At 44.6% G+C, this 23,318-nt stretch overlaps 1 protein-coding gene across 6 annotated transcripts in view; it reads left to right on the top strand.

The window, feature by feature from the left end:
* Positions 1-5,052: 5,052 nt before the first annotated feature.
* MAPRE1 (microtubule associated protein RP/EB family member 1) overlaps positions 5,053-23,318 on the top strand; it is a 101,161-nt gene continuing 82,895 nt past the window's right edge. For 2 of the 6 annotated variants that reach the window (XM_086948361.1, XM_086948358.1), the window contains exons 1-2: positions 5,053-5,185; positions 6,511-6,634. In XM_086948361.1, coding sequence (XP_086804487.1) covers positions 6,514-6,634 — 121 coding nt within the window. In that variant the 5' untranslated portion in view covers positions 5,053-5,185; positions 6,511-6,513. Of the gene's footprint in view, positions 5,312-6,510; positions 6,635-23,318 lie in introns of all 6 variants that reach the window. The other 4 variants (XM_086948363.1, XM_086948362.1, XM_086948359.1 and 1 more) reach the window with 4 other exon arrangements.

Genomic DNA, 23,318 nt, shown 5'->3' with positions numbered 1-23,318 from the left:
TCATGGCTAACGCCAGTCCTAATTAAAAGCCCACTTATTAAACAAAGTCTCAAAAAGTGCATATCCTTGCATATATAGGCCAAGAAATAGTACTCCTAGAAAATATTTGTGAACTGAATTTTTCCATGAGCAACTCTGCATGTGTAGATTTGCTCATGTGAAAATCTAAATGTTTCCAAGTTCACTTTTCCTCCAACCACTTTTTCCTAACACTGGAAGAACTTTTATGTCTGCCACTGTCAAGAGTACATTTCCAACCCCTCTCATTATGAGAATATTTTAGAAGAATTGGTTCAAACTCTTAAACACGCAAGTCAGTAGGTTTGCACAGACTCAAAAGGGCATTCCAACCCTACTTTGTACTTGCATCACTGTCCATATTACTTTAGTTCATATTCTTACCTTCATTTGAATTTTTCTCTCCGGACTGTTTTTTAAACAGCTTTCTAGTGCGCTTACCATTATTTTCATCTGAGATCCGGTCTTGTGATGTCTGCTTTGTACTTACAATGTGCGCGTACCCTGAAAGATAAATTCAAAATGTCTCCTGCAAAGAAAACAATGTTAGGGCAATTTCCCTCTCTCAAGCACTAATGCGCCTAATTTTTTTTTTTTTTTTTTTTTTATAATTCATGAAACTTAGATATTCAGTACTGAAGATCAATAACCTATTCAAATGCAGTTATTTATCCATGACATAACTATGCATATTTCAAAATTATTCCCTGTGCTCCGGTGCAACCAGCAAATCAGAAGCTCCACTCACTATATTCTGGGAAATTTTCTTTTTGTGGGTAAAATCAATACCCCTCCTAGCATAGGATCTCCTGAAATGGATTTTATAAAACTCCCAAAGAGTCTAGCCATTTGCCAATATTTATTGACATAAAGTAACTTAGTTACTTATCAGTCACCTGCTTCACTACTTCTTATATGTGTAGGTACACATAAATTATTCTCTAACCCAGGGTCTCCTGCAGTATATACACATATCAATTAGTTTATTGATACAGAGAATATTTTGTTTTAAAAAACATTCTCTACAGTCACCTGTCTATTTTAAATGCCAGTCAATGTCCCTTTTATTAATACTATGAGTTAAATACATATTTGAAAGACTGAAAGGTCACTTACAGCAAGGCAAGTTAGTTATTTAACTTACATCTCACTTATCAACTGGTGACATCACAGTCCTCCAATATATCCCACTTCTGACACCATTCTGATGGGGAAATACTGGCACCCTCCCAGGAGCATATCATGAATGAAACTCACCAGACATAGCAGGTTGCTCAGAAACAGAGGGAAGTTTATTTATTGGTACCAAAAGCATGCATCATTGCTAATTAGCAAGGAAGAAGTTAGATCTGCCACCTTAGGGGCTCTCAGACCGCTTCTTCCCAGAGTGACAAGTTTCTAGGTCTTATATACTGTGTGAAGTGCCATTTCAGCTGAACTAGAATAAGGCACTAAGCCAAATATGGCTGACATGGATGTGCAATGTCTGCACCATGCAAAACAGCCAGATATGGGCAGTCCAGAAAGGCAGGCTCTGCACTGTGTAACATGTGCATATCATATAGTCAAGACAAGCAAGGTGACCTGTAAGGGTGTACAGAATAGCTTGTTGAAGCTTGTCCAGTCAAGGTCAGATAGGAAGCCATTTTGAGCTCCAGGCCTCATGTTAATGTGATCTTATATACTCATGAACTCTTTGGAAGTACATGCAAATGAATTTATATGGATATTCATATATATTTTGTCACACAAAGCGCTATGACGCAGTCAGCACTGTCCATGTCATAGTGCTTATTTTACAGGCCTGGAGAGGCAGGCCAAGCAATGCGCAATAATGAAGAAAAAAAGTTTTGGAGAAATAAAATATTTGGCCAAGAGCGCACATTTTAATTTGGGAAGCCGTGATTTATTCAGGTTTTCTGGTTTCACTCTGTACAACTCAGCCAGAAAGTAGCTATCTATTTGTCTTTCTTTATGTTAATGCTTTGTTTTTACCTGTTAGTTCATTTTCTGTAGTTTTAAATACAGCAAATTTGATTGAAAGCCAAGCGCTTTACATAAGTACTAGTTACAATACACAAGCTCACACGCATTGTTTATAGGTATGGGGAGATTAAGTGATGTGCCCAGAGTCACAGGATGTTGAGCAGATGCCAAGAGGGTTGGTGGGGGGGTGGTAGACATGTGCACAAAGCAGTTCATTTTTCTGCATAAGAAGACATTCCATGGGGAGACCAATACATTTTAAGTGCCCTCGAGAGACCTCTGGGACCATTTGTTTTCATTCACAGCTGAAGTAGAGGCCAGCTTCGGGGTGAAACCCAGCAGTGAGGGAGCAAATAAACACACAATATTGAAAGCAATTCAGGAGCTGCTGCTCACTGCTGTACACAAAAGAGCCACCACCCAAACAGCACTCCACCCACTCTTCTCCTCGGCTGAGAGGGGATGCTTGCAAAACACACCAAAGATGCCTCAAGAAAAAGAAATAAAACAAAAATCATAAAGCACGATTGCACCAAACAGCTCCTGGAGATTGCAGGAATACATTGCTTTTCTACCAGAAGCCGCTTCTAGTTTCACAGGCACAACACAAACTAGGGTGGATGGGAGGGGGTGAGAGGGGGAGAGTGGTGACGCTTATGAACCAGGGAGTGGGTGGGTGGGGTGCAGAAGAAATGGAGTGTGGCAAAAGGGAAAAAACAAACACTCATGAGGAAAGCTAGAACACAAAAGAAACGGATTGCGTGAAGTGCTGGAACACAAAAAGAAAAGTAGCTTCAAAAACAGGAGCAGCGGATGGACACAAGTACATGGACCTTGTTCCAGGGGAGGGCCAAGCACAAGGAGAGGACATGACGTTGGCATACCTTGACACACCAGAATGAAGGAAAAGAGAGGGACCCTGCAGCAAACCAATAAAAAGCTGTGGGCAGGCTGTCAGCCCACAGTGTGTAAACATGTCTTGAAGAGACAGTGCATGGGCTGTCTAGCCGGGACGTAAAAAGAAAATAATGGAAGAATCCGGGAAACAATTCCAGTGGCTGATCCTTAAAAGGGCAGGATACGTGTTTCACTCACTTATGTACTGATATAGTGCGATATGGCTACTCCCTTGTAAGATGAAAAACCTGATTAAAAATATAATGAAGTATCTGGACTACATTTTAGCTGGAACTTTGTAGCACTTACATTACTGTTGTGTCTGAAGTTATGGAGTTTTTCCACTAACAGAATGAAGCATTTATTAAAATCATTAATGTGAAATAAAAACATAGCTCCCAGTGCTTAATTTGTAAATAAATAAGTACCAGGGCCCTCGCCAGGAGGCCACCGCACCTTGCACCACCCATTGCACCTGGTAGCGCTGCCAATAACAGTACCAACACAACCACTAACCACCATACACCTATAAGTGTGCCATTTTAGACTATTTCAGACCCCCAAAGCTATAAGACCAGCTTGGTAGGCAGGTATTAGGCATTTTGTAAGTGTATTGAATTAATAAACAACTGTTGTTGGGCTGACCTATAAATTAGACCCCGTGTGGCTGACTGTTATAAGTGCTGGTGTTGACAATTAAGTGCTGGTGCTGAGCACCAGAAACGACCGGCTCAAATTTAGTACTGATATCTCTAAAAAGAGCAATTTGAGAAAAGCAAGGAAAACAAAAATTGTACTTTTAAGTTCAAAAGTGAAAGAAAGTTATACAACACTACAACACACACAGAGAAGTGTTACTGTATGTTTTGTGAAAAAATTCGAGTTTCAGATTTTACAAAATCGACAAATATGGTAAGTAATTAGGAGAAGCTAACAACGAAAGCAGAAACTCACGGGCTAGTGGATCCGTATCCATAGGCTTATCTTCAAACAGCATAGCTTATGTACTGCTCTTTTCATTCAACTGAAAAAAACACTATCATCAACCTTTTACCTGGCACACCCCACAGACTGAATCCGTTCTTAATGCTTTGAGCTGTTATCACACAATTAATTTTAGTTACCACACATAAATAGAATTATCGTGCCTGTTCCCTGTAACCTCGGGGTTACCAAGGTCCCTGCAACGGGTGTTCAAACCCCTTAGCTTTATGACAGATTTCGACCTTGGGTTTTTTTTTTTGTCATACTTACTTTCACTGAGGAACTATCCAGAAGTCTAGGTGAAATGTGAAGAACACCCGCACTCAGAGAAAAAAAACACACACATGGTTCAGTATAGTTGTAACTCAGCCTGTGAGATACATTAAACCCATGAAACGCAACACAGCGTAGTAAGGGTGCCATGGACGCTGAGGTGGCGTGGTCAACAAAACCGCCAAAAACCCTTGGCTCACCATAGTCAATTGGACCCCGGTGTCATGAAACCTGTGGAGCTTACAGGCAGTTCCGGATTACCAAATAGACAAAGTAGGCACCGGCCTATGGGCCCCACCCCACGACAACGGATCAAAATAATATTGAATTGATCTTGAAAGAAAATTACAATCAAGCTTTTTTAAATTGTTGCCAAAAGATAGAAAAAAATTAATCAACTCAAAGAAACTAAGGGGCAGATTTACAAGCCCCTTGCAACATTTTTGTGCCGCCATTGCGTCACTTTTGTGACACAGCGGCGGCTTATGTGAATGTGTCCTTGTGTAAAGTAACTGATGCTCATGTAAAGTGCTCCAATACCTTCGGGTCGAGTTTGCGCTATATAAATCTGCATTCAAAAAAATAAAACGGTCATCTTTATGGTTAATGGCTGATGTGAGTTAAACCTACAGAATGCTCAATCTAATCCGAGTCTCCGGTCCTCCAACTGAGTCACAATTTACAACTGCAAGCTGTTTAGCGATAAAAAATTGGTATTCTTTTGTTGGAGCACTGCATGCATATGGCGGCTGCTACAGGCCGTTTAAGCACTTGACTAAGGCGGGTTAGCTTTTACTCAAGTTCTTTGCCGTTGACGGTTTAGTCTGTCTTCTAAATCTACAGCACTGGGGACCTACTTGGGATTCCACTCTTCCTCGTTCCTTTTAGCTGCCACGCCTATTTGCAGGGCGCGCAAAATGGCGGTTTGAATTATTCATGAGATGACGTAAAGCCGCAAAGGAAGATGGCTACTTTGCGCATGACGTCAACACGGGCGGTGCCGGTTTGAAGGCGACGGGTAGCACAGGTAACGGGAGGGCTTTGATGCGAAGGCAGCGGTAGCTAAGGGTTTTAGTGTTTCAGAGGGACAGTTTTGTTAGTCGCAACACTGGTGAGTGGAGGCGCTTGCGGGAAGGCCGGTCTGGGTGAAACGGTAGGCGGGACATGTGCTTAAATGAACCGGGGCCTAGAATGTGGGACCGATGGGGTAGTGTGGGTGGGATTTGAGGTTTGCAGGCTGGCTCCGCGGTATTCTGTATCCCGCACGCAAGTTACTTGTCTACCGATCCTCCGAGTCTTTGTACAGTGGAGGAACTAAGAAGTTGATAGCGGCTAGGCCAAGTGGGGAGTCGGGGCGGATGGGGTTAAAAATCAGGACGTGTCTGGATCATGGGACTGTTTCGGTGAAATGGTAGTCTGATCGTTTAGATTCTTAGAATGAGGCTGGCACTGGGGTATTGAGAATATAGTTTGAGTAGCTGCGGATTGTGTTTATGGAGAACGATCGGGGGGGGGGGGTGCTGGTATGGGACTGAGGAATGTCGGCGGGTGGAGCTCGTGCAAACCGACTCGAAGGCTATGGGTGGCAACGATGAGGATTCCAGACGGCTGTTTTGTGGCAGTAGACTTCTTAGTGGCATAATCGACACAGGGAGGTGGAGAAATGACTGAGCAGTTATAGTGTTAATTGAAGTATGGGAATGAAGGGGCTATTGGAATAAGAGCTTTTTGGAACAGGAGATAATGTGGCAGTTGAGGTAAAGTTGGACTGCAGAAGGGGGTAATATTTGTTTTCTTAGTATGGGATTGGTGGGGGTGGGGGGGGGGTATAATCCGAAGGTGTTTTGGGCTAACGGGGAATCTTTCTGTTTAGGTAGGACACAATGCGGCATTCATGATGTAGGGGAGAAAGTAATAGTTGTCAGGTTATTTATTGGAAATGATCAGTAGAGTGGAGTATTGACAACATTCACGGGGGGGGGGGCACGGTTCGAGTGTGCCCGAAAAAGGGGGGTGGGCGAAGCGTTATCGATTAGTGGAGCTAATGTTGAAAGATATGTATGATTAAATGGTGAGACATACTATTTTAGAGATGGTGGACTTGTGCTAAATAAGGGGCAAAATTCTTTTTGGTTGTGACAGTGTTTTTTTTCCTTTATAGTGTTTGAGTTGTATTTTGGGTATTTCGGTGGGGAACCAGTTTATGCTGTGCGGTCTAGTTCTATGGCCTTATCGCCCCAATTGTAAAGGGCACAGCTAAACCAATTAATTTCAAATTCAGAATATGGAAATTAGTGGTTGGTGAGGCTCGTGTACATTGGTAATGTAGGGGTATGTTTTCTTTTTCTTCAGAAAATGGCAGTCAATGTATATTCCACGTCTGTGACCAGTGATAACTTGAGTCGACATGATATGCTTGCATGGATAAACGAGTCTCTGCAGCTGAACCTAACGAAAATTGAACAGCTTTGCTCAGGTAAGTGGAAAACAATTGTGAATAGATGTTAAAATATTAACCGAGTTTCTTAGTTAATCGGAACGTCGGCACTTGCTTGATTTTCAAAGTTTGAAATGTTACACCAATTTATTTTTAAACTTTATATCTTCTGGATGGTGTTGCTTGCAAGTAAAATATGATGAAAAGCTAGTTCCTTGATTAAAAAAACAGTGCTTTTGAAACCTAAACATATATGCAGTATTTCACTGACTTTAAGCCTTATAAAGTGAAAACCGCACCACCTGACAGATACTCTAGCTGGTACTTTCTAGCTGCCCGAGATAATGTTTTACTGGTCCGGTAGCTCCAGGCCCCTCAGTATTCTTTCTTGGGGTGGAGGGGTGGCAAAATAAGATGCATTTAAGTTTAGCGTCCTGATTCTGCCTCACCCAGTCAGCTGTCATCTACTCTTGTTGCCATTTCCTGTGCCTACAGTAAACTCTGCTCCAGGGGCTCCGCTCCATTTAGTATGGGTTGACGAAGAAGCACACCAACTTTAATCTATCTAGCATTAGTTACCAGAACAGGATATCGGAGAAATACATTTTTTCTTTTTTGGTATTCCCTTCATGGTCTGTTTTTGTGCCAGTATGTCACTTTGACCACAACTCATTTCCCCGCTGACTCGGTTTCTGCTTTCCCTTTTCAGTCTTCCGATGAGATTGGAGGAATTGTGGCAGTAAGTTACTCACTGGACTGACTTGTGTGCTGGTAGTATTTGGTTATTCCTCCACCTACTTGTTGCTCAAGACTTCATTTGCAAATATGTTGCTCAAAGCGACCTGTGGGATTAGGCTGATGATGGGTGCAATGATGGTCAAAATGCCCAGGTTATCGCAGATTGGTTTGCAGAATTGTGACCTCAAAACAAACATTAAAGTGCAAGTCTGTCACGTGTGGATCTTAGGCTGGGTGTTATTGTTCTTGCTATTTTGGTGGGGAAGGGACACATGCACAGGCTACAAGGTTTTCTGCCACCAGCTGATCCATGTGGGTCAAGTGTGCTTGAATCCCTCTTGTGCTGTTTTTCTAATCCAGGTACCAAAGACTTTCCATCCATGCTCACACTAGTGTCCCTATACTATTCATTAATTTCAGCGTTCAGAAAATGTTGTGGGGTTTTATGCCTTCAAATCCTCATTGAAAAAGTTGGTTGCCAGAGTGTCTTGAAAATGTATGACAGTTGTGAAATTACATTAATTTTGGTGGTTAACTCTGCCTGGCAGGACCTGCTTCAATTTTTACATCATCTTAGATCTTTTATATATTTTCTATAATATGTCTGCATTTTAAAAATTATTACATTTGGGACTGTTTTCAGACTTGCCCACTGCAGTGTTTTGGGAGATTTGTTGATAATGCTTTTGGTTTTAAGGTTGATCATGGTGGAATCCTGTTTTGTTTATTATGATCATATCCGCTTGAGTCCGCTTTGCTGCAACTCACCTTTTAATTGCCGGGACCCTGTACTTTTGGTTCCTTCCTGCTGCTCCTCGCGGAACCCGCTTTGTGGGTCCCGCTTCGTGGGGGGTCTTCTGCCAGACCTGAGGCCACTGGTAGTCGTGAGCATCGGACTTTGTCTGTGGGCGTAGGATTTGCAGGCAGGGCTGCGAGCGTGCAGCGGGTCCGGGACTACAACTCCCAGGAGCACCCGTCAGCCCGAATTACCAGCACCTGGGCCGCTCTCCCTGCTTGCCCCTCCCCTCTGGCTTAATCCCTATATCTGTATTCGGACAGTCCCGCTGCGTGGGAGCAGCCCGGGACAAGGGCGCAGCCGGGTTGGGCTACCTCTCTTTCATTCTGGTCCTGGCTTATTGGACTGGGCAGACACCTGGGTAAATAGTGCTTGCTTGTTTGTTCTTTCTATCATTGTTGAAATTGCCTGCCACAAGGGTGGCCAAGTGTACACTAACATAATGACCCTACGTTCTGGTAAGGAAAGGCAGGTCCAGGTATCTACATCAAATGGGGTGTTTACAGGTACCATCGATCAATTTTTTTTTTTAAACGTACTACCTGCATTCTGGAAAAAGAAATAGTCCTTGTTGAAAAACGCCTATCTATTGACTTGGTCACTGGAAAGCGCTCTTCACTAGGGAAAATCCGTGAGGCTGTTTCCCCGGTTCCTTTAACCAAAATGGTTTGTATCGATAGTAATGTAAGGGACACAGATACCGTACCAATAGATCAAGAGTTAGAGGGGGACGCTACAGCTATAGCTCTAGACTCATCGGAAGGCAGTTCTTTATACCACAATCTAGTAAATATTTAGACCGATGTTACGGCTAGTTCTAGTATTGTACTAAGCCCAGAGCCCAAAACCCGATCCCCAACCCTGGAGAATACGACCACACATATATCCAGTAAAAGGAAACGGGAAGAGTCATCACAGAAGGGGGGGCACTAAAAAGGTTTTGAAGACAAATAATACTGCTCTTTCTACAAACATCATAGCAGCCCTGCTATTAAACCTCCCAGCGAATAATAAATCCCCCACAAATGATGTTTAAGGTATTCTCTTGGATAAAATTGAGCTGCTGATTAAATCTCTTCTTTTGCCCCTATTTGAACGGACTAGGTTACTAAACGATAAAATGGACCTCATGGAGGCATTAGTAAGAGAAAATGTGGGCACTCTGAAAAAGATACAACAATCTATTGCCTCTACAGGGCCCACACTAACGTGTGCCCAGCAAAATCCATCCAATAAATGGAGTAAGGGGCAAATGGCCAAATCTGTTTCTTCACTCTTGAGAGTTCCCCAGCAGAAGGTGGCTACTGACAAAACAAAGCATACACCTGCAAAGCCTATATCACATAAGGCAGACTTAGTTAATAAACCACAGCCTACCTCTAGAGGATCACCTAAACCTAACCGTCCAACAGATCATAACCAGGCTAGGAAGATAGTTCCAACTAGAAAGCAATGTGTGAATCTCCCTCCTGAGTCACTGCCTTACACTATAATTATAACAGGAGTGGCCCCCTTAGGGGAGGAAAAGGTGGAAACACATAGAGATTTACACAATAAAGTAAATTTCTGGCTAAATAAGAACCGACCTCTTCCACCAACGTCCAAAATAGAAATCCTTAATGTTAGGAGAGTGGACTGGGTGAGTTATAGTAAAAAAGATCTCGAGGGGGACTGTGTAGTCATTAGCTTCAGAGAGCCATGGGTGGTGGATTTTATCTGCAGGGAACCAAGATTTGGAAGGGTGGGTGATGTCCAAACACTGTCCCTGGATTATTTCTACCCTAAACTTAATTTATTGAGAGAGTATCCCCGCCAAAACCAATCCTATCATAACAATAGACTCAGAGGAAGATATACCCCGAAGTGGCTACCTACCCCATGTTCTTGCCCCACCTCTCGAATCTATTTGAGTTGACTGACTCAATAGGGGGTTAGTGGACGACAAAAATAGGGTGCCTAGATTGACATACAGACAAATGTCCCCCATTCCCTACACACACTGGAGGTGGATAGTAGCACCCAAAGCCTAAGAATCGTTGCTGAAGTTTTATTGGGGGATCTGGCAGGAGACGGCCCTATTGGCACAAATCTGGTAGATGAATGTGAAAATAGTTTCCTATCGCAAGAGAGAAGCGGGGGGCACGTTGTATCTATTGTAAATGAATCTGTAGTTCTTGCACACACTCTTAGGATAGTATCCTGGAATATTGCGGGGTTGAAAGGGAAAATGGACGGGGCAGAATGGGGGGCTTTCATAGAGCAATATGACATACTAATATTCCAAGAAAGTTGGTCAACTGATCCAGTTTTTCGTCTTGGTTATTTAAATTTCTTTAAACCTGCACAGAAAGGGACAAAGGGACGACCGTCAGGTGGGCTTGTTATTTGGATTAGACAATCGTTATGCTATAGGCCCCTTGAGTTGCCTATCCAAAATGCCGATATACAGGAGCTAAAACTTAGCAGAGCAAATCACCAGTATTTGTATATAATTAATATATATGCAAGGGGGCTACCAGGAGGAAAGGGTCCCGCAATGATGGAGGACTTAGACCTCTTAATGAATAATATTGGCAGAGACAAGTGCGTAACAGTGGCAGGGGATCTAAACTGCACGTTCAAACCACTACCCAGTTTGGATGACAGTTGTTATGGTGAGGTAGATCAGTTATGGAATATCCCCAGCCTTGCCATAGCACCAGTCAAAAAGGTTACCAAGGCTGTTTTGCAGTGGCTTGGTTTGTGTTTGGAGTGGGGTTTAAGGGCAGCAAATGGGAGGTCGAAGTCTGATTTGGCGGGAAATGCCACCTTTGATAATGGCTATAGTACTAGCCACATTGATTATTTCTTAATTAAAATGGAGTTTTGGACTTTACTAGGGGATATGGAAATAATTGGGAGACCAGAAAGTGACCATAACCCCCTGTCAATAAATTTGAAAGTTGATGGTGGCTTGCTTAGAAAAAATGCAACAAATTGTATTACAGCCGAGGCAGTCCTCACAAATGATTGTCGTAGGGTTCGCTGGGGTAGGGTCCTGGATGACCCAGCCACCATCGGGAAAATATCGCTAGAAGTATCAGCAGCGGCTAAAAAAGCTAAGTCACTACTGGATGAAGTGGGGTCACTGGAGCAAATTAGCACAATCCATGAGTCTTTTTGTTAAACTCTAATTCTTTTTTGCAAAATCAGGAATTTTGGTGAAAACCGGTAGAAAATCTTCGGGTGCCAACTGGTATGACAAGACCTGCCGTAAGGCTCATAGCTCCCTGATTGCTGCTATTCAAACTAGGGTAACATCGGATATCCAAGTGGAAAGGGCAAAATACAAGAAAGTTTTAAAGCATGCAAAGACATCCTGGAATGATCATCGCTGGTCGGCGCTTTATGGGGCCAGCATGTCCACTAACCAGCTTAAATTTTGGCAGGTAGTGAAGTGGGGAGGGTCATGGGACTTGCAAACCACGTCTCTGCCGAGGACTGGATTGAGCATTTCTCGGCCCAGTTTTTCGGCATGGTGACGGGAAGAAATAATGTAGGGGGGAGTAACTTGCTTCCGACTCCTGAAGCTATTAGTGGGACCCTAGGTTTTTAAAGAAATCGAGGCAGTGAATGCATTAAGGTTGGTCCAAGCTGGTAAAGCACCCGGTATGGACTGCGTCCCCGCGGATCTCTTTAAGTACGATCTGGATAATTGGGCTCCTTGTATAACTACCATGGCTAATGCTATCGCCAGAGGTGCCAGGGTACCAGATAACTGGAAAGGGGCCGAAATCTTTCCCGTATATAAAAAAGGTGATCAGACTCTTGCGGGGAACTACCGCCCTATAAGCCTTATAGACGCCCTGCAGAAAGTTATTGCTAGAATGCTGTTGGGAAAATATCCTATCCCCGCTGCAAGCTGGCTTCAGGGCAAGTACAAGCACTGTCAACCAAGTGCTCAGATTTATTCTGATATATTGGAAGGCAGTGCATCTAGGTGAAGGCACTATATACGCAGCGTTCGTGGACCATAAATCAGCGTTTGACCTGGTCTCTAGAGAGAAGATGTGGATGGCCTTAAGGAGAATGGGAATGCCGCCCGAACTGCTTGAGCTAACTATCAGGCTGCATGACCAAAACTTTGCCAGAGTTAGATGGGGTAGTCGGGGCCAGGTGACGGAGCCTTTCCCAGTGACTCGCGGTGTAAGACAGGGGTGTGTCTTGGCATCAACTCTGTTCTTACTTTTTATAAATCAAGTAGTGCAGTTCCTTTCATCTACCCCGACCGATGCACCAGTTTTGGGTGGGACAAGGTTCCCCCTCCTAATTTTTGCTGACGACACTCTGATCTTGGCAAAAGCACAGTTGGGACTGCAATAAACAAATTTGTGGAGTTTTGTAAAATTAATGACCTTGAAATTAATGTATCAAAAACCAAATTTATGGTCCCGACTAAGAACAAACCATTAGGGGTCAAGTAACAATGAATGGTACCATCTTGGAGCAAGTAGGGGTGATGACCTATCTAGGGGTGGTTATAGACTATAGGCTGCGCTGGAAGGAGCAGATCGATGCACTTTGTTTAAAATGTGCCCGTTTATCGGGATGCCTAGTTAAAGAACAGCGATGCTCCCAAACTAAAAGAGTACTGCCAGCCCTAAAGATCAACAATGCAAAAATTAGCCCAGCCATCCTTTATGGCTCGGATTTATGGGTTAGTGTAGACCTTGCCCCATTAGATAAAATCCAAAATAAGTTTCTCCGTAGCCTGGTAGGACTTCCACAATCAACAACGTCACTTCCCCTTATGCTAGATATGGGCTGTCATTCTATTAAAAATCAGGCTCAATATAGGATGGTAGCCTTGTGGAGACGCTCTGGTCCACACCGGAACTATCCATGTTTGCTAACGAGATTCTGGATGTGAGATCGATATTAGGGTCAGGTAATCTATCTTGGTTTAAAACTGTGAAGGCCACACTTTTTAAAATGGGTCTTCATTTGCAGTGGTCGGATCCGGGAAATCAGGTATTCCCGTCGAAAAAGGAATTCAAACTACTGTTTTGGGCTACTGTAAAAGAAGATCTCGTCCTGTTTTCACAGACCTCCAACCTGACAGGTCTTTATTTGCTCCACAAAGTGGTTCCCCACACTGAGACCTATTGGGATAATATCACCAAAAGTGCAGACAGGAAACTCTACCACCAATTTAGAGTGGGCACACTACCAGTAAGGGAGTTTACACATAAATGGCGTAACCAATCGTCTATGTACTGTCCCTGGTGTAGTGAGCAAAAGGAAACCATTGGCCACCTTCTCTTTGCATGTCCAGCTTACTGCGCACCACAACGGAAATGGCTTAAACCCATCTGTAGAAGGATTAATATACGGGTGTGTGAGGAAGCTTTGGTAGTGTTAAGATCTAATACTGCAGAGTGGATGTCCATAGGTATGGCGAAATTCCTCGGATGGGCTTGGATTATCAGAGCCAGACACCTATTAGGTGAAAAATGAGAAGTGTAGGAACGTACTATATTATATTGTAGTTTTATGATCGAACTGTAAATTCTCAATGATTCTTGTAACGTCTTTTGATACTATTTAATTGAATTTTTAGCGAGGAATGAATGGATTGTATTTTTTAAAGAATTTTACTTATTATGCTGTATTTTTGTATATATTTTATTTGTCTTTTATGAAGAAATGTTCGAAATAAAGACGTTTAAAACTGAAAACTAATAGTCACCTGTGCTTGGGAGTGAGTTACCTAGCAGGATGAGCTGTAGGAACAAGCTTTGTTTGAGCCTTGTTAAATTTCATGTTTATTTGAGTGTGTGTATATGTATCACACATTTTCTTTTGTACTTTTTTTCTCACTGTTGTGGGGCTTTTCATGCAGAGTGGCGCTTCATTCGGTGCTTATCTTTTACATACTGCCCTATACATTCTCCTATTTCAGTTTCTTTGAGGTAGGTTTTTATTACCAACGTTATTCCTGCTTAGCCTATTTTTTGTTTAAATTCAGCACTGTACTCCCGATAGCCTTCTTACTGACTGAACATTTGTTGGCTTGTTTGTGTGAAATTCAACTTTTTTGTTTTGTCACTTCATATTTTTCACCTTTATATGGACCCTATAGATTTATGGGGTTAGAACCCTGTGCACGTAAACCTGCTAGCCAGCAGTAATAAATGTCTGTGCTCCCTGTTTAAACTTGGTGGCATTTGTATATGGTACAACATGTACCTAGCACCTGTTGGGTAAATGCAACTAGTGAACTGCAGCACCTATTGTCATTCACTACAGTGACTGAGTTGCAATTTAAAACTACTCCCCACAAGGACGGGTGCATGTTATTTGAAAGTAGGACATCTGGAAATGTAATGATGACTTGTCCTTACGGTGACCAGAATTCGAAAGTTATTTTTAAACGTGGCATGCCTAGTTGTCCTATGTGGAAAAGTAGAGTACAAATTAAAATCCTAATACTGTATCTTGAAGAAATAGTGTAACTATTGAATTTTTTATTTTAAATAAAGCATTAAGAAAATGTAACTTAAAGTTCTTGGAGGCTAAAGTGACATTTGCTCTTCCACTAATTGGCATTTGAATAGGTGTAAATTCCCTGCCAGGAACTAAACAATAGGCTGGCCTAAATGGGCAGTGAGTTTTCTTCTGAGCCTCCCAGAATATGCAGGGTGAGGGCCGCAAGCATCCTTTTTAGGTCTCGCCTGTCCATGCGCATCGAGCTTGCAAGACTATGGGGGCTTAAACAGTCTTTAACCAAGTTGCAAGGAATCGTGGCGATTCCTTGCAGTTTCCGTGAAATTCAAGCTCAATGCGCATGCGCATTGAGCTTAAAAGCGCGTGCACATGCCCCCAGCCGCCTGCCTTGCATGTATTTTCCCTCAGGCGCACTCCTCCCACACCCCAGCTCCGCCCCCTCCCCTGCCTGCCGTGTCGCATTTCTTCAGTTCCCTCAGCCGCACTCCAGGCCCCTGCTGCTTTCACACCCTCTCCCCGCTCCGCCCCCTCCCCGCCGTGTCGCATTTCTCCTCCCCTTCTCTGCCTGTTTCAGCCTTCTTTCCTTTCCGTCCATTTCGCTTCCTCGCTCTTTATTTTCCCTCTGCTCTTTCCTTTATTCTGCATTTCTCCTCCCCTTCTCTGCCTGTTTCAGCCTTCTTTCCTTTCCGTCCATTTCTCTTCCTCGCTCTTTATTTTCCCTCTGCTCTTTCCTTTATTCTTTTTCTCTTTCCTTTCAGATTCCGTTTTTCCTTCCCCAGTTTGTTTCTTTTTTCCTGTTCCATTTTAAACCTATTTAACAATTCTTCCCTTACTCATCGTTTGTTCGATCCGTGTGACTTTGCCGACTTACACCTCCCCTCCCTACTTTCTGCCCTGGCCCCTCCCCCTCTCCTTGAGGTGAGCTCGGCATCACCCTCGCTCATAACCTCAAATCCATCACCCTGCTTCCAGTATGCACACCCCGAGCACGTCCTTCGAAACACATTTCCATTCTGTCCATTCCTATGCATCATTCATTTATCACGCAGACACCTCTCGGATCCGTTTCAAAGCCAAACTGCAACTTTCTTGCATTTCAGTTCTAAATGATTTTGTAGCGCAGGGCTGCATACCTAAACTGAATGTGTAGTTCTACAGAATTATGTAGTGCACACTAATTATCTTATTTAGATGAACATTTCTTTTAATACATTCTTTTAACTGCCAAATGTCATGGGGATTTCACAGAAGAATACAACACAGTATGTTTTGCAGCATGTCCAAGTGCAAAGCAAAGGTGCACTGTCGTCATGCCCCCCTAATCCGAAATTGCATTAATAACTTACTTTAGCACATTAAAAAAAAGCTCACAGTAGCATTAGAAAAATAAAGAAATTGGATTCGTTTTTTTTTTGTTTAGCGCAGAGGAAACACCACATAGATGTTGCCCTTTCGTTTCTGAAAGGAACACTGGCATAGCGCCTGGTTGCCTCCTCCCTCTTTTACACGCAGCCGGTGAAGGACCAGGGCAGCTGATGGCTGTTTTACAGGGGCCTAGACTGGAGGGGTTTGGGGGAGGGGTTGAGTAGGAGGTGCATACTCTAACCTGCCCAAGACATCTGCAAACCGTGATTCCACACAATGGTGAGTGGCTTTAAAATCACTCGGACCCTCCTATCACATTGGGGAGCGAAATATAAAAATTACGAGTACACCAAATCAAAAGGAACTGTTTACGTCCAGGTTCAACATCATGCCAAGATTGATGTTAATCTGTAGAGCTATTCTAGCTATATCATATCGCTAAATCTTAAAAATGAACTGACATTTTTGTCAGCCCCACATTTGCCCTTCTTAACCAAATATGCCCTAAATATAAGAAATGGACTTTGGTACCGATGCAATTTTTCCACAAAGATTCGTGAAGATTTGTCAATAGGGTTATTGGTATTACAGAATGTATTTTCTTTAGACTAACTAACACTACAGTTTTTGTATTGATCAACATTTCATACTGTTAATAAATCCATCCCATTCACAGGCTTAATAGTGTTTTGTAAATCAGCAAAACCTACCTCTCCGCCCATACTCATGTATTTTTTTAAAAGCTAGACTTTGCAGTTCTCATGTTTATACAAGCATGAAATGAGAAGCACATCTCTGTGCATTCCGCTTCTACAAACAGCTATTTTTAAAATATTGTACAAGGAACACTTTGGAAAATCCTTTTAAGTCGAACAGGCATTGAAAGCAAAAAAGCAGGGAAAACATAATGTGCTGCAATTACCACCGCATCCGCATCCACTGCCGCATCCGCATCCACCACCACCGCCGCATCCACCACCGCATCCACCACCACCACCACCACCGCATCCACCACCACCTCATCCACCACCACTTTCACCGCATCCACCACCACCTCATCCACCACCACTTTCACCGCATCCACCACCACTTTCACCGCATCCACCACCGCACCCACCACCACCTCATCCACCACCTCATCCACCACCTCATCCACCACCGCATCCACCACCACTTTCACCGCATCCACCACCGCATCCACCACCTCATCCACCACCTCATCCACCACCGCATCCACCACATCCACCACCACTTTCACCGCATCCACCACCACTTTCACCGCATCCACCACCACTTTCACCGCATCCACCCCCATCACCACCACCACATCCACCACATCCACCCCCATCACCACCACCACATCCACCCCCATCACCACCACATCCACCACCACCATATCCCCTAGATCCACCACCACCACATCTGTGTGTGTGTGTAGGTGCAAATGCAATGTTCAATTTTCGTCACAATAAAATACACTGAACATAATCGTCACAAAAGTTATTTACAAACGTTTAAGCTATTGCCATTATAAATTACAATACATTTTATTTAAGTATTAATTATTTACAAAATTAAAAGCCATTGTTATTTGTAATATCAATACATCTAAGTCACGTAAATACAACACACATTGCATTACAAATGCTATAGGTGTCACATTTGCGAAAGTTAAAACTATTGACATTGTAACTGACAAAGCTATTTTGCTATTTTCAAAACCAACACATAAATAAAGTCATTTACAATACCAATCGCACAAACTTTCCTAATGCGAGACCTATTGCATTTCCAATGCTTTTTGACATTGGTGTCATATCCTTCTTGAATGTTGAAGCCTGATTGACAGGTCTAATGGTTTACCTCAAACACTTGAATACACCGAAAAGGCTGTGAGAGCAGGATGCAAATTCTTGTATATCCACCATCTGATTGCTTTATCCCACCAGACTTCTTTATCTAGGGTTTACATACAACATAGTGGGTGCACTTGACAGGAAGAAAAAACGGAATACCTAATAACTTTGAGTATCAGTGTCTCGCTGCTGGAAACCCTACTTTTAATCCACCAGGAATTCGTCTCTGGGTGTATTGTGGCTACAGTGGCTTCCCCAAACTGGAATTTTGTTTTAAATATGGTAGAACACTACGATTACCATTGTACATTCCCACACCTGCTTCCAGCCCCCAGAGTCCAAGTTTAGTGTGACCAAAGACTTTTGCTATCTAGGAATTGCCCAAAAGATGTAGGGATGGCCCATGAAACTTTTACTCTATTGCATAGGTCCCAGGAGAGAAGTAATTCCCACAGACTAGCTTGTGCCAGGCATAAATGTGGTACTGGCTATGTAAGGAGGGGGAAAGATTACCGTTCCAGGGCACAAAGTAATGTTGCAGTGTGTGCAGTTCTGACGACTTGGTACACGCTATCTATTGTTTTAGGTTGAACGCAAAAAAATGGGTTATCAAGTGCAGCTTCATTGCGGAGCAGAAGCTTTCACCCACCAACTGGTGGCTAATGGACCCCCCTTTTTACAGGTTCTTTTAATCAGAAGCAGCCTATGTGAAAAGATAAACAAGCATTGTTATGGCCAATAGGTCTCGCTTTTGGGACCTTATGTTATGTTATAAACCCTTGTAGCGCTCACGGATACTCGTGAGTGTCCCGGCGCGATGCCAGAGGGGTACAAGGAGAGGCTAGCAAACGAAGAAGTGAGTCTTAAGTTTCCTATTGAACACAGCTGGGTTCTGAATGAACCGCAAAGCAAGGAGGGCATTCCAGGCTGCGCTGACCTTCACTACAAAAGAGCTACCGCCCACCCTCTGAAGCTTAAAGCGTGGAACACGAGCCAGGCGCAGGGACATAGATCGAAGCGCACGCAACGGACCGCAAAAGGAAAAGCGCCTCTGAAGATAGAGGGGGCTAAAGTCATGGAGAGCACGATGGCCAGGGGGGTGAAGGGTGAGTGCCAGGGAATGTGACGTAAGTCAGGAGGGTCAAGGGTGAGGGTCGGGGTCAGGGAGGGGGAAGGATGAGTGCAGAGAAGGGGAATTAAGAGTCGGAGGTGAGGGGTGGCTGCCAGGCCAGGGGGGTGAAGGGCTAGTGCCACGGAGGTCGAGGTTGAGTGCCAGGCCAGGGTGATGACGGGTGAGTGCCAGTAGATGAAGGTTGATGCCATGGAGGTGAGACGCAAGAGTCAGGATGGTGAGTGCCGTGGAGGGGAAGGGTAAGTGCAAGGGGCGCAGGGTAGCTGCCAGGCCAGGGGGGGTGAAGGGCTAGTGCCATGAAGGTGAAGGGTGAGTTCCAAGGGGGCGAGTAGTGAATGCCAGGAGGGACATAAGTGAGTGTCAAGGAGATGAAGGATATGTGCCGGGGAGGATATGTGCCAGGGAGGGGAAGTATGAGTACCAGGAGGGTTGAGAGTCCGTGTCAGGGAGGTGACAGTTGAGTGTCACGGAGAGTCAATGCTGAGTACCAGAGAGGGAGAAGGGTGAGTGCCAGGGGCGAGGAGTGACTGCCAGGCCAGAGGGGTGAACGGTGAGTGCCACTGAGGTGAGGGGTGAGTGACAGACTGCAAACAGTAATGAGCTGGGGTCTTGAAGGAGGTGCGGAGATCACCCGGTGTGTGCCAGGCTGGGATGCACCAGTGCCAGGCCAGACTTGAGTGGATGCAAGAACCTCTAAAAAGCGGGTGCCAGGTCACTCGTAACCTTAGTACGTGACTGGGGTGCGCAGGAGAGAGTGAGGGTGCCTGTTTATGAACTCAATCTGTTTCGTAAAGTGCCAAATTATGATGAGAATACTCTTGACGTTGGAGCGCTGCAAAGTAACGGTGCCCGGCTGCTTAGCGTGTGGTGGGTGTGTGGAATGAACGCGATAATGCAATGATTATCTGTCACTGCTAATGTCCCATGAAATTCTGCGTTTCATTGTAAAGCGCTCTAGCACCATTGGATAAAATGTACGTAAATCCGACTGCATGAATAAGAGTATAACTATAGACCTAAAACTACAGGCGCTCCAGAAAACCGGTGAAAGCTGAACTCTTTAAAATCACTCACAAGTGAGTACTGCATAGAAAAGGTCGTGGCTCATTAACATGGATACTAGCGACCCTTGGGAGCCACCCTGCAGACCATCCCCCTGTCAAACTCCAGCGCAGCCAACGAAAGCTTAAAAGCAGCGTATGCTGTAAAAATACTACAAATAGAAATACAATCTGCATCCGAGGAGAGAGATGGAAGAGTGAGCATGCAGGGAGAGGCTAGGTGAAACGCGATTGTTTCCAAGTCCACGAGAGAGGAATACACTTCCTCTCTCGTGCGCTTGGAAACAAACGCCTTTTATCAAGCCTCTTTAACTTTAAGGGCGACCTTGAAATAGCAGAGTAAGAGGGTAGCTCCCAAGCTCCTTGAAGGGCGCATAGACCGGTCTGTGTTTGGCTGTATGTGATAATCCCTCCTGACTTATTAAACCATGTACAGCGCCCTGATGCCCTTGAGTCTGATTTTTAGTAGCCGCTGCACTGTGCGGCCTCACAGCTGCTGCAGGAAATCAAAGCAGTAAATGTGTTTAAAGAGAGCCGGGCAGACACGGGGCTCAGAAGAGAGCAGGGCTGAGGGGCAAGTAATGCTGCCTGGGTGTACCAGTGAGTGAGATGGCAGGAGGGAGGGCGGTTGGGTGGACACAGGGATGAGAGCAGAGGCGGCTAAAGCTGCGACTGACGTGTTAGGGGCAAGAGCGTGGGCATAAACCAGAGGAGGGTGTTAAGCTGGGACTGTGGTGCCAGTGACTCGGTGAGCACAGGAGATGCAGAAGAACTGTGAGGGGTAAGGCTTTGACGGGAAATGATGGTTAAATCTGGTGCTGTCTGCCTGCAAGTCAGTAGGCAGAGGGAGCATCGGGCAGCACAGACCCCAGCTTCCTCACATGCTGCCAAGGGGAAACTGAGCTGCAGCGTCAGGGGGGCAGTGCTGCTCCCTGAAAGAGGTGCGCTGAGCCTCCAGTGCGTTATCAAGCCTGGATAGCGAGTGGAGGGGTCCTCAAGTGGGAAACGCATGAGCGCAAAGAAAAGCAGGGAGGTGAGACGTATATGGGCACAGAGGCGAGGCGCGCGCACTTGGGAGAGTGAGAGGAAAGCCAGACGGCGCCTCTGCTCGTGCCTGTGCGTGTAACCGCCCGCTCTATGCCACTCAAAAAGCAAACACTGTAGTCCCCTGCCTCTAAGTTTGTTTTGTGACAGGCTGTACATATAGTAGCTGTCTATATCCGCCTTATAATGGCCCATCCCTTACCCTTTTTCAACACCTATTCCTTGGAACTGTTTGGAGGGTGATCTCTTAGCTACCAGATGAGTTGCCATGCCTTATTCACTAGATTGTCCTCAACTCAAAAAGGTCCTCAACTTGAAGTCCTAAAGGAAGCTGACAAATCTAACATGCCAAGATTGGAATTAGTTTTAACTTGATGTCATCACAGGTTTCGTTGTGCTTGAAATCTATCATTCAAATCCCGCCACAGTGGGGGCCAGCCAGCACTGGTGGGGGCCAGTTGCAGAGTACAGCAAGTGGCCTGGAGAAGCTCACAAAGGCGGCATGCCTTTGAAGCTCACCTTTGCCCATCCTTTGGGAGACCTAGCACCTCGCCCAGGATGTGTATTGTTGCAGGCCCAGGAGAGCGGGGGCTCTCCACCCAGGGGTCCAGCAACATGTCTGCTGTGTGGCAGCCTCTCAGACAGGACGTGGATTGTAGGTTAGGTTTCAGGGGGCATCTCTAAGATGCCCTCTGTAGTGCATCTTACATTAAATCCCACTCTGGCATCAGTGTGGGTTTAATGTGCTTAGAAGTTTGATAACAAACTTGTCAGACTTCAGTGTAGCCATTATGGTGCTGTGGAGTTCGTAATGACAACCTCCCAACACCATATACTTTTAATAGCATCACTGCACTTACAGTGCCCATGAATGGCCCTGGGTACTGTAGGGGCACATGGCTCATGCATCTGTGCCCACACCACTGGCATAGGGCACCCAGCTAGAGGTGGGACTTATGTATGCCAGGGCAGTGGGTTGGTGGGCATGGCACACACACTTGGTTTAGTTCTGCACCAGGACACTCAGCCTGCTAAGGCAGTGTGTGTGTGTGTGTGTCAGGGTCCCTAAGGGTGGCACAGTAAGTGCTGCAGCCTTTAGGGGTCTTCTCCGGTCACAATGCCCTGTGTACCCATGGTACCATTGACCAGGGGCTGACACGTGGCCAGAGATGCCAATTGGGTTTTGGCTTCAATACAGTTTTAGGGAAGGAACACAGGCCCTGGGCACCTGGTTGGCAGGGGCACAGGGCACACTCCAAGCACATCAGCAATTCAGCAAAAAGTGGGGGCATGCCATGCAAGAAAGATGTCACTTTCTCACAGCCAGCTTATGTGGATTGATAGTTGAAGGAATTCCTGTACCTTAAGTTACCAGACACTCTGCTTCACAATGTCCTAATCCCAAATCTAGCTAATTGCCACCTTTGTGAGAGCAGACCTTTTTATGGACATTGTGGTTTGGCTAGTGAGTTCTGTGAATAGTCGCACGTTCTCTTTCAAGCCCCCAACTGCTGTCATAATATCCCCATGACACAATACAGTTTTCAAGCCTTCTGGTAATCGGTTTAGATAGACTAACTAGTACTAGTCTCAGTGATTAAAGCTTCTATTGCTGTGAAGTATCAACCCCCCCCCCCCATTCTCTGTGCAGTGCGTTACACAATAACACAATTACTTCCTTCTGCATTTTTGCAAGTTGCACAAAAAAAACCTGCCAGCTCTGAATCATCTCCAGGAAACGTACCGACCTGTGATAGATTTCAGTTGATTTGCACAGATCTAGCCTGCCATTTACTTGCTACTTGGGCTATTAAATTGTTACCCATTTTATTACCCAATTGTTTTGTAGGGAGGATAAAAAAAACCTAAATCATTGATAGACTGAAGGAGAACCGTTATTTTCGTGGATCTCCGACCAGCTCCATGTAAAACAATTTCATTCTGCAGGTAAATAAACCCACATTCGGTTTTGAGAACCATATCTATCAGATATTTTCACTAATAAAGAGCATTGCATATAAAATTCAGGCTGGGATGCCTGCCTGTAAAGTCCTTTACATGGAACTGGTTGAGCTCCACCCTACTATTCCATCAGTCCCTGCTTGCTAGGTGGCATTGAGACTCATGCACTATATACAGCTATGCCCCTATTCTTTGTTCGTGATGAGATTCCTTTGGCACCTTTAAAAAGCAGACATTACCATTTTCTTTTCGACCCAGTATCCTCTTACATCTATGAAGCTTG

Source organism: Lissotriton vulgaris, unplaced genomic scaffold, assembly GCF_964263255.1.
Source record: "Lissotriton vulgaris unplaced genomic scaffold, aLisVul1.2 SCAFFOLD_956, whole genome shotgun sequence".
Lineage (NCBI taxonomy): Eukaryota > Metazoa > Chordata > Amphibia > Caudata > Salamandridae > Lissotriton > Lissotriton vulgaris.
Note: the sequence above shows the minus strand (reverse complement) of the source record. Positions and strands in the feature narration are given on the sequence as shown.